Source organism: Thermobia domestica, chromosome 16, assembly GCF_964235325.1.
Source record: "Thermobia domestica chromosome 16, izTheDome1.hap1.1, whole genome shotgun sequence".
Classification (NCBI taxonomy): domain Eukaryota; kingdom Metazoa; phylum Arthropoda; class Insecta; order Zygentoma; family Lepismatidae; genus Thermobia; species Thermobia domestica.
Genome location: NC_137469.1, coordinates 134,384,249 through 134,402,489, shown reverse-complemented (window position 1 = coordinate 134,402,489; position 18,241 = coordinate 134,384,249). Strand labels below are relative to the sequence as shown.

General features: G+C 36.5%; 1 protein-coding gene across 1 annotated transcript in view; it reads right to left on the bottom strand.

Annotated features, from left to right (window-relative positions):
• LOC145673432 (dynein light chain 2A) overlaps nt 1-18,241 on the bottom strand; it is a 56,284-nt gene that overhangs the window by 35,112 nt on the left and 2,931 nt on the right. Inside the window, exons 2-3 of the mRNA XM_081743132.1 lie at nt 10,998-11,195; nt 653-843 (exon numbers count right to left, since the gene is read on the bottom strand). Of these exons, the coding sequence (XP_081599258.1) occupies nt 653-843; nt 10,998-11,195 (389 nt within the window). The remainder of the gene's footprint in view (nt 1-652; nt 844-10,997; nt 11,196-18,241) is intronic.

The window sequence follows — 18,241 nt, the reverse complement described above, 5'->3', positions numbered from 1 at the left end:
AAACGGAATCTGCCACACGTTTAGGAACGTTTTGATGTCAGCAATCATATGCTAACGTGTGGACGTCTAATGCTATTTGAATCACACCATCACTTTTGGCCATGCATTTATGTTACACCCTGTATATAAAAATGAAAGTGATTATGTTTGTTACTTAATAACTCTCGAACAACCTGACCGATCTAGATCAAATTTTCAACATAGATGAGGTTCGGGCCTGGAATAGTTTTTATTATTTTACTTTCACGGTGCAACGTAGGGGAGGGGAGGGGAAGGTGGAAGATATACAAAAATAATCGAAAACGACCAAAATTAGTGTCGAATCTATAGTTTTCGGGGTCGCTGAGATGAACAGTGACACTTCCAACCGTTTAAATCCAAATTCAGCCGCCATTAGTACTCCTAAGGGGGGATGGTGACGTAAACATAGTTGAAAATGACTTATATTAGTGACGAATTCCTAGTTTTTGGGCTCCTTGAGCTGATTTGTGACAGTTTTAGTGCCCTTTATATTCAAAATGAAACGTATTCTCCCCGTGCGAACAACGGGCATTCTGCTAATATGAGATTATTACAGTAGCAAAAATAGAATCGTACTTAATTTATGAATATTTATTCAATACAAATAACTATCACAGATGAAACCACTTACCTATCAAACTTCAATGCCTTTATTCTAACCCTCGCCTCAGCTGTAATTTGTTTACACAACTCCATACATAGACTTGCTTCATACCTCACATCACCAAGTTTGTCTTGTAAAATGCTTTGCAATATTTTTTCAACACGCTGTGGATGGAAAGGATTGTGTGCTTCCATTCGATATGTGTTCAACATCGTGACCTATGAATATATTAAATAACGAGTTATCAATAATAAACTTGTACACAAAAACTTAAGTACACAAAATGGTGGTCACTAACAGGTGGTTTGTGACTGTATTGATCTAACAAGTCGTAGTAGCCATTGGCAACATTACGGTTGATTTTTCTCACGCTACGAACACCACGTAAAATTTAAGGGTTTACAAGATCTTCCTCTTGGTTATATGGTTAGCATTTTCACTTATGGTGTGTGAGACATGGGTTCGACTCCTATTTAAACATTACGTGCTCGGATTTTTTATTGACTTATATGCAAGCGCCGGATATAACCTCGGCCAGTGGGTACTCGGTACTTTTTCAGATGTGATAGGAGGGATGTAACAATAAGCAGAAGGTGCTATATTAAGTTTGTTTTAACAATTAGCATAGTTGTTAAAATAGGCGCAGAACAAACTTGTCCTGAAGAGTAGATTACCCTTTCGGCGTACTTTTCTGGAGAAAGGAATTGTGTCGTATTATAGGGTTGTTAGTGGTATACTAATTAATAAAATATAAACGAGTTGTTTTAGAGACAATAACACTTTTTTAAAAATCATCCTTCAGTAAACAATTCTCATTTTGGGAATAGGAAGAAAGATCGAGTCTACTCGCTCTACAATGTCAAGCTCAATCAATCAATAATATACAAAACTACATGAACTGACTCACTGACATAAAATAACAGGTACAGTACTTTCGGTTGACGTGGGAAGATGAAATTTGACATGGTTGTAGCTTATCAGGACTAACTCACAGAAAGAGTACCACAAAAAGTGAATATTTTTTAATTTTTAGGGGTCTAAAGGGAGAATGAAAATTCCCATGTTATTTAAATTGACATTTTTTTTTGACCTACAAAAATCTCATGTTTTAGGCACTTGGAATTGGAATAAAAATTTGAAATTGGGTATGCTTGTAGGTTTTTATTAGCGTTACCTAAGTAGGTCACCAAAAATAAAAAAATCCAAATTTAGTTTTGTTTTATCAGCAATTGAAAAATCTTCCCAGTGTTATTTATATGGGACATCTACACCCCAAATTATTGGGCACTTCCTGTAGGGCTACAATGATTAAATTTGGTATGATTGTAGAATTTCGGGACTACTCCACAGGAAAATTCCGGGACAGCCTTTTGGAACTGACCTACAGGAAAATTGCTAAAAGTGAACTTTTTAAATTAAGGGGTCTAAAAGGGGATGAAGAAATTCTCATATTACTTAAATGAGCATTTTCTTGGAATACAATATCTTATCTTTTAGGTAGGTAAAATAGGAAAAGAAACTTGACATTCGGTAGAATTGTGGGTGTAAGTGCAAGGCCGTAGGCCTAGCAAATGCGGGGGTTTGGGGGCAAAGTCCCCAGTTTGCCGAATTCAGGAAATATTAATATCAAATGCACAAAATATCACTCTTGATGCAAAGGCTGATATACTATAAGAGATGCGAAGCGGTACGCCAAGCAATCACGGTGGTTTGGGGGCAAACGCCCCAGCTAGCCAAAGGCTAGTCTATCTATATAAAAATAAAAGTGACTACGTTTGTGACCTACTAACTCTTGAACCACGCGACCGATCTTGATGAAATTTTCATCATAGATTAGGTTCGGGCCTGGGATTTTTTTAATCGCTTCACATTTGACGGTGCAACTTAAGAGAGGAGGAAAGGGAGATATTTAAAAATGATTGAAAATTAACGATATTAGTGTGGAATTCATAGTTTTTTGGAACGCTGAGACAAACAGTAACACTTCTGAATCCAGTCTTTGATGTCCAACATGAAACGTATTCTCCCCGTGCGAAGAACGGACATTCTGCTAGCTTTATATAACTCCAAGAAAAAATTTGGTCTCGTTACATCGAACAATATGACTTCTGCGTGAATGTACATTCGTCGAGATAAAAAGATGGACTAATCCCTTTTCGACATGTAGAAGCCATGAAACATGTAAATCTGTTGAAATCTCAAATTTGACTTCTTTTTCAAGATCTTCATACTTCTTACCTTTGGTGTTTCTTGAAAGTAAAATTCAAAGTTACACAACAACAAAATTGTCCATTTTTAAAGTTTCTCATTTTCGAAATTATTCATAACTTAAATATTTACTTCTAGTACCATAAAATTAGACGTGGAAGGGGAGAATTGTGGGTTTCTATTGTTATAAAGAGTCCATTTCTTAGAATCATTTCAGATTAGCGAAATGAAATCTTAGTATTTAGATTTTACATAATTAAACACACGTCTGAACCATTTCTTTTTAAATATTTTACTCAAAAAAGGGGAGGAAGAAGTGAGAAGAAAAAGATGTGGAGTTTTTAATTATTAGATTTATAAACTATGCTATGCATAAGTGTCGCACGTCTTATAGAACGGTTGTATCCGTTCGCTCGTCCGTCTGTCGAAAAGTATCAGACCTAAAACAGTAAGAGATACCTAGAAACGTTTTTTTTTTTTAATCGAGTCAGGGTCCCAAGAATAGGTTTCATCTGGTTTGTTACCCCCCCACTCAAAATAGAAATAGTACAAATTAACCATTTTCGGTTTCAACTTTTATCGCTATAGAATAAAAACGGTAACCGATAGCGACATACGGTTTCTTGCAATCGATTCGACGTCTTAAGAGAACGCACTATCACCACCAGCAATACTCTACCCAAACCGGAAGTGATTAAAATTTACTAGTGCTTCCGGTCACATTACTGCTTCCATAGAACAAGATGGTAAAATATATTGAGAAACATTTTTTTTTTTTTTTACAATAGATTTAGTAGCCCGAGAACAGCTTCCATTCCTTCGTTCTTTCCGCTAACCCTTATTCAAACCAGAAGGGTTAGACATCAACCATTCCAGTTTCATTGTTGGTCGCCATAGAGCAAAAATGTTAATAAATATCAGCAAGCGGTTTTTGCAATCGATTCAACGTTTTACCAGAACATACCAAAACAACCTTCACCACTCAACAAAACCGGAAGTAGTTGAAATCTACTAGCCTTAGAGTTTCAATACTAATTTTCATGGAGTAAAATTTGTAAATCAGATTTACGCAATTGATTCAGCGACCCGAGAATGCATTCCATTCTTTAGTTTGTTGTGTTAGTCCTTATTGAAACCGGAAATGCTAGAAATTAACCGTTTCTGGTTTCAATGTTGATCGTCATAGAACTAAAACGGAAACAGCTAGCAAACAAGGGGTCTTTTGTAACCGACTCATCGTTTCAAGACAACACCACCACCCAAAACACACTACCAAAACTGGAAGTTGTTAAAATTTACTCACACTTCCATTTCAATAATGATATCCATACAGCAAAAACTGTAATAGATGTCGAAAAATGCTTTTTGTAATCTATTCAGCGTCCCAAAAATATGTTTCATCTCCTCCTCTAATCCTCTATTCTAACTGGAAGTGGTAGAAATCAACTGTTTCCTTCAGCGTTGAGTGCCTTAGAACAAAAGCACTAATAAGACAGCAATAAGCGGCTTTTTTGCAATAGATTCGGCGCCTGGAAAGGACATACCATCACCACTCAAAATACTCTACCAACACCGGAAGTGGTTTTAATTTACTAGTGCTTCCGGTTTCAATGCTTATTTCAACAGAGCAAAAACTATAGGACATATCAAAAATCGGTTTTATGTCACAGATTTAGTGCCCAAGAATCAGTTTTGTACAAATTTTTATCTATATTTTGAAACCGGAAGTGGTGAAAATTTATGATTTCTGGTTATAACACTGATCGCATAATATATGTTCACACATTTAAAAGTTGTGCGAAATATTGATGAAATCATTGCTTTATAACTATAATCTTATATTAAGAACACAATCCTTTCTTGAAGCTTGAAAGATTAGCAAGATCTGAACAATTCATAACCATGGATTTTATACGATAGGATCAAAGTTAATTTCACTCAATACCTCTCTGAATCACTTGATAGTAAGCATTACGCCATTTATACAAATTTTGCTATAGCTTTTGACAAGCTAAATCATTACATGTTGCTTGAAAAGTTATCAGATTTTGGTCTTCCAGATGCCCTCTTAATGTTAATTTCATCTTACTTAAAAGTCGGTAAACAATTTGTGACATTTAATCAAGTCAGTTAATTCTGGCGACCTCCGAGATCGAACCTCGGAGGAGGAGACAATATGTTTGCGAGAATCGTCGCCATAGATGAATTTTGGGCCAGAGCCAGAACTGAAACATCAGTTCGCAGAATGGCGTCATCCAGGTTCACAACGCAGGCAGAAATTTCGTCACAATTCCTCTCCTGTCAAGTTAATGGTCATCTTGCCTATGGCAGTAGAGGAGTGATTGTGTGCCATTTCTTCCACATGAACAAACTGTGGATGCATTGTATTACTGTTGCACTTTCCTCCAACGACACCTATGACTGGCTATTTCTGAAAAACGACCTGAACGTCTGCACGATGCATTAATTTTTCATGACAACGCGAAAGCCCACACGGCAGCGTGTGTGCGGAATCCAGTCGCGAGATGGGGATGGGAAGAACTGGAGCATCTACCATATTCGTCAAACTTATCACCTTGCGATTATGACCTCATACCAAAGCTGAAAGAGGAATTGCGTGGAACACGCTTTCGAACACGCGAAGATATCGTCACAGCAGTGACGCGTGAGATCCGAAGATTCGCTCATGGTGAAGCCACGGATATTCGGTGTTTTCCACAGCGTTGGTAGTGTGTGATGGATTCTTTGGGAAACTGTTTCGAGGGACTCTAAGATGTTACAGTACGCGTTCCTGCCCTGTACTATTGTGTACTGTTGCAACTGACAGTAAAACACATTTGAAACACTTTTTTTTTTCTTTCGTGCTATGTCTTTATGGTGGTGTGTGTGTTCATCCACCTCCCTACATGTAATGTTTAATGAACTAACCTTCCATTTGCATGTTTTAGAACTTTTATTCGTTACCATTTTCGAGAAAAAAATAGTTGCCCTGACTTCTGCAATGACTCTCGTATAAGTATATCGATTGGAAAATTGAAAGAATACAAAATAATTTTTGAAATACTTATACTATATGATATTATTGTATATACAAGGAAAACGTACCGTATTCAACCCTGCTAAAAGGTTTTAGATTTCACATCTTTATGGGATAGAAGGCAATTTATGAAACATGTTTTTCTCTATAATTCTGTGAATGGAATTATAAATAAGCAAGAGTTTCGCAAATTGTATTTTAATATCAATAGGAAGTTTTCACGAATAAGACCTCTGTTTACTGTAAAAAAACACATTCAGTAACTCATTCAAATTCTCCTGTAATTAGACTATGTGAAAGATATAATTGTCTTATGAAAATGAATGCTGATGTAGATTTTGTGATGCCTTATTCGGTGTATCTAAACACAGTAAGGAAAGCTATGAAATTTGCTCAAGTTTAATAAAACAAGTAGAATATTGAATTTGTGTTGTTTGAATACATAATGATATTGTTTTATAATATGTCCTAGTAGGTAATCTCTGAGTTATTCCACTGAGGAATGAACAATACGATATCTGTATTGTATTTGGGTTTTAAATTTGTATGAGTTTTAACGTTCACTATTCATGATTCGCCACTTTGTTATTGTGATTTTATTTAATTTTGGTACAGTTAAATTTTGGTTCTATTCTTCTTGGGAATATTCCATATATATTTTTGTTGTTACAGTTTTAAATTATACAATCCTATACCAGATCGAGAAGAAATGGTGTAATTTTGTGATGTTTTGCTATTTGTTATTCTTCTATAAAGTTATTTTCTTTATTTTTTCTTCTTGTAACCTTTAATTGCTTTTTACTAGATTTGTATTTACTACATTTGCATTTTACTTTCATTCTATACACAATATTGTGTGCAAGTCTTTTGTAATAAAATAGATGCAAATAAATAAATAAAATAAATAAAAATATATAAATCTAATATAAATAAAATAGTTCGTTTGTCTGTCTGTGTGTGGTCTTCGTAGCAGACGAGTAGATCGAGTGTTACCAAATTTGAGTCACGGATACCTGGTCCAGGCCACAGACCAAGACGGAGCGTTTTTTTTTCTTTTCAAATTTCGTACCAGAGGTCTCAGGGAGGGAGTTTACCGGGGCATGTAAAAGTAGTAAAAAATGGCATATATTAGTGTTAATTTTAGTTTTCACGGTCACTGAGATCAATTGTGAAACTCCGATCGCATTATCTTCCAAATTCACCCTATTCGGCTGCGGGCCGAGTTCACCTGCGGGGAAGGGGTTATCAAGACATGTAAAAATAATCCAAAATGGCCGATATTAGTGTCAAATCCATAATTTTCGCGGTCGCTAAGATGAATAGTGATACTCCCATAGGCATTGACTTCCAAATACAGCCTCCATACGAAGAATGAGTATTTCAGCTAGTAATAGATAAAATGAAAATGGACCCCGACAAGAAGTTATTTGATATGAATTCAGTACCGCAAGAATATGTTTCACTTCTGATTTTGTTTCTCTATTGTAACCAGAAGTAATATACATCAATTAGCACTTCTGGTTCCAATAATAATCTCCAGAGACGATAAACAATAAAAGACAGCGGGAGCGGGTAATAACTTTTTAATATGAATTCGGAGTTCGAAGATCAAGTTCTATCTTTGATCTTATTCTTCTATTGTAAGCTGAACGGAACGTAAAACTCAAAAATCAATCAATATATTGTAAGCAGTAGTTATAGACGTCTACTTCAAGTTTGACTGTTGTATTTGCATAGTTTGGAAGTGTATTGTAGTTCCACACTGCGAAACGAAGCTCACTTGTTGTATTGAGATGTTCGTGTCTGGGAATCCCTTAAGGTTTGATAAATCTTCGCTTCTTTAAATCCTGAGTGCGACTCCTATCCTGAAAGAGCCAGTCCTAATTAAGATGTAGATGGATTCCCAGCGTTGCTTTGGAGGGATACGGTGGCTCAGTGTTAGAGCGCTTGTTTCTGGTGCCTGGGATCCGTGGTTCAATCCCCGGCCAAATAAGTTTGTGGTAAACAACATCGTGTCCTATGGTACTGCGGTAATCCCATTTCCTCCCACCTTCTCATTCCATAAGTTCTTTCATCATCATTCACTTGCCTTAATCATAGTCTTCCTTAGCTTAAAGGGCATAAACGTGGAACGTCGAACCAAAAATTTCATTACAATTCATATTACGTTGTAGTTGCTGTGCCACGTTTGGACTGGTAGAATCAACAAAACTAAAAATATGATTTGCTTTGGTGGCTGTCTCGATTTTTCTCCTAAATTTACCTTACTTTCTGATTCTCCTTTCCATCAGTATGAAAGCTCATGCTTAGTTTTTGAGGAAAGCGATTTTTTTTTGTAAATTTAAAGTTTGATGTTGTACCAATTGAGATGAAACTGATACTGACGTATATCCTGATCAGTACATTATGGTTAATGAGATATTGTTCACACTTATCAACTCATAAATTCCTCAACTTTAAGTTCTCTCTGTTGAAATAAAATATTTTTCAAAAGTGAGAGATCAGTCGATAGATAATATTGAACTGAACACAATGGTATGCTTAGGCCTAAGGGTAAATTATCATGTGTAGCTTTCAATTATGTGTATCATGTGTATCATGTATGTCATTCAACTCATTTTTTATTTGAACTATTTGGTACATAAAATAAAAAGGTTTTAAAGCTTACATGGATTTCTCCAAAACTCCAAATATGTATTTTGCCTGCAGACGTATTACTATAGAATGGCACCGAGCCGACTGACACATTTCAAACTTGAATATTGCGCAGGCGCAATAACTTACACTGGTTGGCAGGATGGGAACCCGAAGAAGAAGGAACGCCACTTTATATGATCAGTCGCAATGAAGCATTGAAGCACAGAACATCATATTACATCAGTTCGTAGTTATTACGGAACTATGTGCCAGAAAGCAACGTTTGTCTAGACGAAACTTGAATGTTGGTCTCTACACGTTCTCAGGAGTTCGCTCAGTTGTTGGAACATCCAACACACTACCAGTCTCTTCAAACTTCTTCATGCAACTGAATATGGTATTCCGAGACAGAACCTTACCATGCCGACCAACATTATTTCGCACTTCTGGCACAGACTTATCGTAATAACTACGAACTTAGGTAACACGATGCTCTGTACTCTAATGCTCCACTGCGACCGATCGTATAAAGTGGTGTTCATCTTTCCTCTTTTGGTTGCCACACCGTCAACCAATGTCAGTTATTACGCCCTAATGATTTCCCTAATTTCTTTGTAGCTAAACTCCTGTTGACAGGTATTCACTTCAAAGCTGAAGACGTACGAAGACAGTAGAAATTATCTATAGTGTATACTAAATTAGTTTACCGGGTTGAAATTGCTTTTGAAATAAGACAAAAGTTGTAACGGCCTTTTTATATCTCAAACACAATAAATACACAATAACTATTTTTATGTAACTTAACTACATACAGTAAAAATGACTGTTAATTCGAGACAATAGCTCTGTTACACGAGTTGTGTTAAATTTTGACGCAAACCTGGTGCTACTTCAACTCATCGCACTTTGGAGTGATGTTAAAATAGGAGTCGATAAATCAACTATCTGACATGATTAGGAGTCATGCTAATAGTTACACATTCTTGGTGGGAACTCTTTCGTGGCTAAGCGGTTAGCGTACGCGCCTTTGGCGTGGGAGACCCGGGTTCGATTCCCGGCGGGAGCTCATGTGGTTCGGGTTCCACGTTAATCAGTAGGTCCACATCTCATATAGCCTCGCTGCTGAAAGGGACGCTAAACTAAAATCAACTGAATTCAACATTCTTGGTGTTCTTTTGTACACAGTTGCCAAACAACTACTTTTACAAGAAGTATTATCTTTCTTATTAAACGGATATGATTGTTACGAGGGATAATAAAGTATGGCATAAATTGTTTATAAGTGGTTACGAAAATCGAAATATAGTTGACCATGAATAGTAACATAGTGATCAAAAGAACAACAAATGACAGGCTAGATGGCATGAAATTAGAATCGCATCTTTGATTTGTTAATAATTTTTTGTACAAACACTGTAAAAATAATGACTCTAGCTTGACACCATGCCAGAATAGCCACTTTAATTTGTTAATAATTATCCGTATATATAAAGGTAACCAAGAAAGTTCTGTCGCTTTTTCACCCATCACCTTCGAACATCGATATGTCACCTAAGACGTACCTGAAAGATGAAAAATAGTCCCCATCAAGATCGACCACCTTCTGCCAACATTCTGGAAGGCCATGGATTCCATCGCGGTAGAACTTGGTGGGCCATGCGGCGAAGAAAGTATCAAGTGCATTTTGCAATTCTACTAGGGATTTGAACTGGCGTCCTCTAAGGTGATTGCCCAAGGAATGGAACAGGTGATAATCGGACAGTATAATGTCCAAGGAGTATGGTGGATGCAATAGTATTTCCCATCCAAGACATAGAGTGGTGTCCCGGGTCATCCTAGCCACGTGAGGCTTCGCATTGTCATGTAACAGGAGGACCTCTTTGCGATTTAAAAGTGCTAGTTTCAGAGTTTCGAGCTTGACTTAAACAAGGCTAAACTACTTACAGTACATAGTTACAATGATGCTCTGACCAGCTGGTAGCAGTTCCCGATGCACGATGCTGCGAGCAGTCCACCAAACACACAGGAGTGGCGACTTTAACTTATTAAACGTTTTTACGTTTCATTTCTACACAGTTGCTGGAGAATTACTTTGCATTCAAAAAAAGATCCTAGAAATGCAACGAGTTTGTATACAGCTGATAACAGGCTTGAGTTAACCACTATACTATCACTTTACTTAAATGCATTGATTTTGTATGCTCAAAATCTATTGAATTTAATATATCGAATCATACTGATCTATTTGTCTACTTAATGAAATGTTGTTACAAAAGATTGATATATGACTATTCATTACTTATTCAGATAATTTTACGTTCATGTTTATTCATGTTTATCTACTTTTGTGACACCGATATTCCAAAGCATGGCCAAAACAAGTGATGTGCGATATTAGTAAAATAATGAGGTAATAAAACTTCAATATGATTTCATCTGATTTAATCTGTGTAAGAGAGAAATTGATAAACAAAATTTCGTTTCACTTACCTTGGGTTGCTCTACTTCTAACGTGGGAGCGATGAAGGAGAAAACAGACGACGTTTGAGACGCCCTCGCCGCGCTAGAACGTCCAACTGTTGGTGGCAAAGTCAAGTCTTCCTTTCCTGGCAGCTTGTCTTCCTCAACATCTTTCTTGTCCGCTCCATCACCCTTTTCTGCCTCACGGTGTATGGAACGCTTCGGAGACTAGAAATAATGAATTTAACACTTTTATTAGAACTAAACAAAATAGTAGAATTAATAGGAAGAAAATAGAACATTTGCACTTTAGAGGCAGTAGCGTTCTTTCAGATTTTGCTAGGAGAAGGGGGTTCCAGATTGTCCACCGACATAAGAGTTTCACGTTTTATATTAGTATATTAGTACACAATTTATTACTTCTTAAATGACGGCTCTATTTGGAGGGGAAGGGGAAGTAAAAGTACGTGGGTCGTTCAATATATAAGTTTCCCTTAAATATTTCTTTTTTAAGATACATTTCTAAACTATACATACATATATAGGTAGATCCTTTCTTACTTCTCCACGTAATTTCCATTGAGATTCAGGCATTTGTTTCATCATTGCACCAATTCGTCCAAACCCTTTGCAAAAAACGGGGCTCTGGCTATTTAGAACTCTCCTTACATTCCGCTTCACGTCATCTGTTTCGAAACGTTTACCTTGCAATGCAGAGTTTAACACTGGAAAAAATTACTCGGTGCTCGGTGCCAAATTGAGGCTGTATAGAGAATGGGGGAACCATTCCCATCCTAATTCTTCAATTTTGTGTATTGTTTGCGTGCTGAGGAGGATGGGCGTTATCGTCAAGAAGAGACAAGATCGCTTATGTCGAATCGCGTTTTCCTGAAGAAGAGTTTAAGTTTGACATAAGCGACCTGGTCACCTGCCAACTGGTGATGAAGAAGTAAAGAAGAATGCGAAGAGAGTGCTAAATAGCCAGAGTCCTGATTTCTTGAAAAGGGTTTGGACAAATTGGTGCAACGGTGAGACAAATGCCTAAATCTCAATGAGGATTATGTGGAGATATTGAGGAAGGACCCTCCTACATATGCACTTATAGTTTAGAAATATATCTTTAAATATTTTTTTTTACAGCTTAGGGAAACTTATATTGAACAACCTACGTACAGATGAAAGAACGAATCTAAAGAAATTGGATTTATTTAAATATCCGAGTTTGATACTGACTAAAGATGACAGTTTGGACGCTGTAATAGGTCATAGAATTAAGGCGTGGTTGATGTACTAGAAGATATCGGGTATTGTATGCGATAAAAACGATAAGCGCCAGAGTAAAAACACTACCATACAAGATTGTAGTGAGTCCGGCAATGTTGTATGCAGCAGAAACGTAGGGATTCTATAATCGGCAAAAAAAGAAACAAGATATGTCTAAAATGAAAATGCTAGAATGGGTTTGTGGTGTTATTAGGATGGATAAGATTAGGAAGGAAAGAGTAATATAAGTGATAATGTTAAGGTAACTGAGATTCCAAAGAAAGTATAAGAAAGATGATTACAGCGGTATGATCATACCAAGAATAGAATTGGGAGCAGAGAAGAGAGTGAGGAAAATTAAAATTCATAACAGGAAGAGAAAGATCACAAAGAAAATATTTAGTTTGTGTAAATACGAACTGGGAAGAGTAAGATGAAAACGAATCAGAAAAGGTCGACCCTCAGCAAGCAGAAAAAGTCTGTGTTAGTTAGAGAAGGAGTATCAAATGGCGGTTCATAAAGAAAAATGTTGTGCAAGACGCAAGTTTAGAAAAGGTTTAAGATGATTTCATCGTGCAAGCGAAGAGATAAAGAAAAAAAAACAACAATTGTAACATAATCATCATTACGAGCATTCACATAACTCTCATGGAAAAATGGCGCCAAAAATTAGATTTTTGTAAATATCTCGCATGGAAAAACATTTTAGAACAAAACATGTTATTACAAAAAATAATCTACATTAAATTCTTTACAGGAAATTTTCTCAATTTTTTTTCTAGCATGCACTATTTAAATGTTATAGGCGTGGCAAAGTACGCATTTTTTTCAGCATCGCCTTGTATCAGAAACTTAACGAAAATTTTCTGATACTATTTTGTTTCAGTGATTTTTTATATATATAAAATATAAATTAACATGTTTTTCATTCATTGCAGGTGTGACTAAGGATAAGTAATCCGGTCTATTAGATCATCTATGTTCAAGATGTCAGCTGAAAGATGTTTTATCTGTAAGAGACTTCTCGGTGATGGTATTACATGTACAGTAAAAGGAAAGGGACTGGAAACATTAGTAGACTATTAAAGTATAAGATGGAAATAAATGTCAACTTAAGTGACTGAGAAGTGTTACACTTCATGAAAAATGTAGAAAAGTTTTCACAAAAGCAAAAAGTAGCAAAACATTGCTATCACAACGTACTTCCTCACATACGCCGATAACCCTTAGGTCAGAAGTACAGGGTGCGGCACGTAAAACCGGCCCGTCGTAATATTCTGGTATATTTTGTTTTTGGCAACACTTAAATAATCTACCTTCCTACCAAGAGATGGCGTGTCGAGGTCGGATCGACTTACGTGGTCTGCAGCAGTCACGTGCAGCCGCAGCCAGTAGAACTTGTCGAAACCACTTGAGAAAAAGGCCTCGTTATGTTAAGCCGGGTGAGTGTCAGTGTGTGATAATGCCGTATTCGATACTCGAGCGTGTTGCCATTGTTGAAGGGTTCATTCTCACTGGATATTTTGTGAAAACTAAGAATTTGTTTCGGGAGAAATTTTCAGGACGTTCTGTGCCAGCAAAAAGCACCATTCAGGAATTGATTGAAATATGGCGGCGTACAGGATCGGTTCAAAATGCTCCCAGGAACAGACGACCATCTGTCTGCACACCTGAATTAAAGATGCAGGTAGAGGAGATAATGACAAGAAGTCCTCGAAAGTCAACCAGGAGATTGAGTCAACAGGTTCATGCGAGTAAGAGAAGTTGCAGACGTGTTTTCAATACATTACATTTCATTTTATGTGTTCACTTTACGGGCCGGTTTTACGTGCCGCACCCTGTACTAAGATTTAACTTTCAAGAAGACTGCCTGTTTTGTAGATAATGTATATCAGATGAATTTTTAAAGAGACAGATTAAAAAACTTATGAGTGAGAAGCAAAATTCGACTTACGTAATGAACCACGGTTTGGAAGACCTTCTAATTTTGATTAAAACCGCCTAAATTAGTTTCCTAATTTAATTCTACCAAGCAACGGGAATTGACACAAATTATGGAACGCGAACACACAACCATTGTGCACCATTTGCATTAATTGGGCAAGGTACAGAAATTGAATATATAAGTACCACACGTGTTAAGCGACACCAACAGAAATCAGCGCATAGCCATATGTTTGTCTTTGCTGGTCCGTTAGCGTTTGCCTTGTGATAAGCACAAATTATTCCTTAGGAACATAGTTGCAGGTGACGAGAAATGGTGGCTGTATGTGAACTTAAAGAAGAGGAAAGAATGGCTTAGCCCATCGAAAAATTACAACATCTCTTGCGAAGGATAGTGCACATGTTGTGTGTTTGGTGGAACCAGACTGGCATTATTCACCATGAATTGCTATTAAAAATGAAACAATCAATGCTGCTGTGTATATTGAACCGCAAACATGACTCGCTATTGCCATTGAAAACAAAATCCCTGGTAAACCTGTTTTGTTACTCCATGATAATGCTCGCTCTCATACGGCCAAGATGGCTACAGATGTAATTTCTGAACTGAGTTGGGACCACTTCGTTACCCTCCATATTCACCAGACCTAGCCTCTTCTGATTTCCGTCATTTGTGATCTCTCTATAACAACATTCAGGGATAAGAGATTGAAGCTTCTCTTAGCATTTCTTGTACACCAAACCACATCAGTTCTACAGGGAAAGCATTGACCTACCTGAATACTGGCAGTCGATCATTGACGAAGATGGTGATTACATTACTGATAAGTGAATGAATGAGTGAGTGATTATTGATTTACGATGTAGTGTAACGTCTTGTTATTGTATTGCATTATATTGTTTTGTAGTGTATTGTAGTGAATTTACTAAATAATTTGATACTATAGTAACATCTGTAATAACTTACAAACGTTATTGCAAAATAAATAAGTAATTACAAAATAAATACAAATATTATTTAAAAAGTAGTTAACAAGGAACACAGACAGTGTGATAAGTCATCATTTACCGTTGAGCTCATTTTTCTAGTCGTTGCCTTAATCTAGACTTTTGGGTAATTCAAATTGTGATCACACTGTAATTTATGTGGATGGCAACACTGAAAATTCTTCTGATTCATATTTTCGAGTGTAGAATAACATGATCTATTATTGAGGTAAGTTACGTTTTAGTATCTCCTTTCATTTACGAAAAACTGATAAAAGAAAAATTGTTAGCTTTAGAAAAATATTTAGTAGTCTGGCCCCTTTACCCTTGTTTCACTTCAGGTCTTCACTATTCATTGTTAATCACAAATATTTCTTATTTCAATGCTTCCTTTGATCTTTCCTAAATCCGTATATCTCTATATAGTATTACTGCGCAAAATTAGTACCTTCGAATTGTTTAGTGTTGCGAATTACACACTAATCACAAGTTACTAAAACAATGAATACTTACCTTCTGATTACGAAGGAGGATATAGCTTCGAAACTGCTACTAAAAATTCGTGAATGATATCATAAAAGCCGTAGTTACGGTGGGGCGAAGGGGCGCCCGCCCCGGGTGCTAATAGCAAGGGGACGCCAAACGAGCAAAGATAAAGAAAAATGTTGGAAATGAGTAAATGGCGCGTCGCCCCCAGAAAGTATTGGCGCCCTATTAGATCAATATTGTCGATTTTCAATAAAATACGTAGATTTCTTAAAAAATTTCTTGCTCACTTCGCTCGCAATCCAAAAGCTTAAATGAGTCAAACAAGTTTTACTTATTACTTAAAGAAAATTATTATGTATGGTTTCTTAATGACAAGGACGATGTGATACATAAGGTGTCGAGTAATGACTTATAGTCTACGCAAGAGCATTTTCAAAATCAGAAATGACCGAATCTAAAATACGTGTTCGACGTTTTGATGGTAATGAGTTTGCTTAGTTAATCACGCTTTTCTACACAATGGGATTAATCACGGGGCACAGTGGGGCCAAAACTGGCAATTCTTGGCAAAAACTCAAAAGATGAAGTAAAAGATTGACGCGAAGTAATTTGTTATAATGAAACCTTAATAGTGTGCACATAAGATAGTGTGCAGGAAAGGAAGTGATAACAACTTACAATGGGCTCATGGCACATGTAAACATTTTTATCCGCGGAAGCCCGAGAGGCGCTGCTTAGTGACAGAAGATAGGAAGTTGATTTTTGAACGCGACTATCCCTACATTCCGTATAAATATTCATTGGCTGGTAAACATGGTGACACGACTCATATATATGTATCGTTTTGCATATTTAGAATCTTGATGTGATGTGTAGTAGTACTACTTAATATCATATCTGGAAAATGCTGTGGTACTGAAAGCATATAAACTATGGTCAAACGATAGAATGGCATTTTTAGTAGAAAATATGGCATAATGTGTCTGTGATTTTTTAATATGTCTTAGCGGAAACATTGTTCTTACAGTATGCAAAGAGAAAACCTGCACATATTTGCACTTTAGGAAATGTAGCGCATAAAATGTTTGCGAAAAACGCATTCTGGGTGTAGTGCTGCTTTTGAATTGAGCTGGATGAATGTAAGAGCAAGTGTTAGGTTATTAGACGCACACCTGCCAAAGTTGAATATAAGTCGATTCTGTGAATTTTGCCCCCGGACCTCTTTGGAACCCCATCTTGTTCCCAACATCTAATCATACTTCTCTGGCATTCACCAACAGAACTAAAGTCTAGTCAACCATATTTGATTAATTGTGGTGTCGTTTTGAAACGCGAATGTTTACTATACAATCTACGGACCATAAGGTGGCACCATATTAAAAATGGTGTTGATCAATTCAGTGTTTTGTTTTTTGGGATGCGTGCACAGAAGTGTCATTGTAATCAACTGTAATGAGCCTCCGCTCTCTCCAGCTCAGAGTGTTCCAATCAGAGCCCTGAAATGAGCACACGTAATGCACGATGCAATATATGAAACAACCTGAAGAGGTTACTGATGCTTGTAAATCATAATATGTATAACACTAGTAAACAAATTTAAACTTTTTGTTTATTACATGAGAAAAATCACCTGATCTTAAAGGAACTTTTTGCGTTGAATTCGAATATGCACTCGGTTTCTCTCCATCACGTACAGTCTTCCCGTAACAGAGGGATTTTTGGGAAATTCCCTCAAAAATTTCCCTTTTTCAGATATTTTATTCCCCTAGCTCCTGTCCCCTTACATATAGTAACATGGAAATTATACCTAAGTATACCTTGATTTATATTTAATAAACCCTAAAAGTTTCGTAAAAATCGCTTTGTTCTTTCTAGAGAAATTAAATATATTTGTATGTATACTGTGTGCACTGTTTATTGCACCTGATAGTAATGCTTTCAGATCTCCTGAGTTGGGGTAAAAACGATTGCCTTTATTACTACAAACACAGACATAAAAATAAATATTTACAATAGTCAACAACACACTTGTATTGCTCTCTGTAAATTAGAAACGTGTATAAAAATAGAATGTATTTTCAACGTATATTTTTTTAAAACGTACAGTATATGTATATCTTCATATATATACAATTCTCCAAGTTTTTTCGTTTTGTTCATGAAATGGTTATCAATATTTGTTATCAAATGTAACAGAATGCAAAAGAAAGAAAGAATGGATACAGACTCATTGATGACAACAATGAACTAATGCAGTCTGAATTTTCCACTACGGTATCGTTTCCCCCCTCCCCCCGCGCATTTCTTTCTTTCTTGTGTTCTTGACACCTAGTGAGGGAGTTTTGTACATTTTTATATTGACGTGTGGTTTAACACTACTTCACTTTCAAAGTTGTGTTTGCTGCTAAGAGTGCTTTCATGTTTGATCTTAACGGCATTATACCCAACTAAGACCAGAAGTTTAGTTTGTGATCAGTACAATGGCGTCAAGAGGACGGCGTTCGTGTGTTAACTCACCAAAATAGTTTTTGTTATGTGTGTGGCCAGTTTGTAGTTAACACGTTAGGCCGCCCCATTTTGTGCTTATTTTG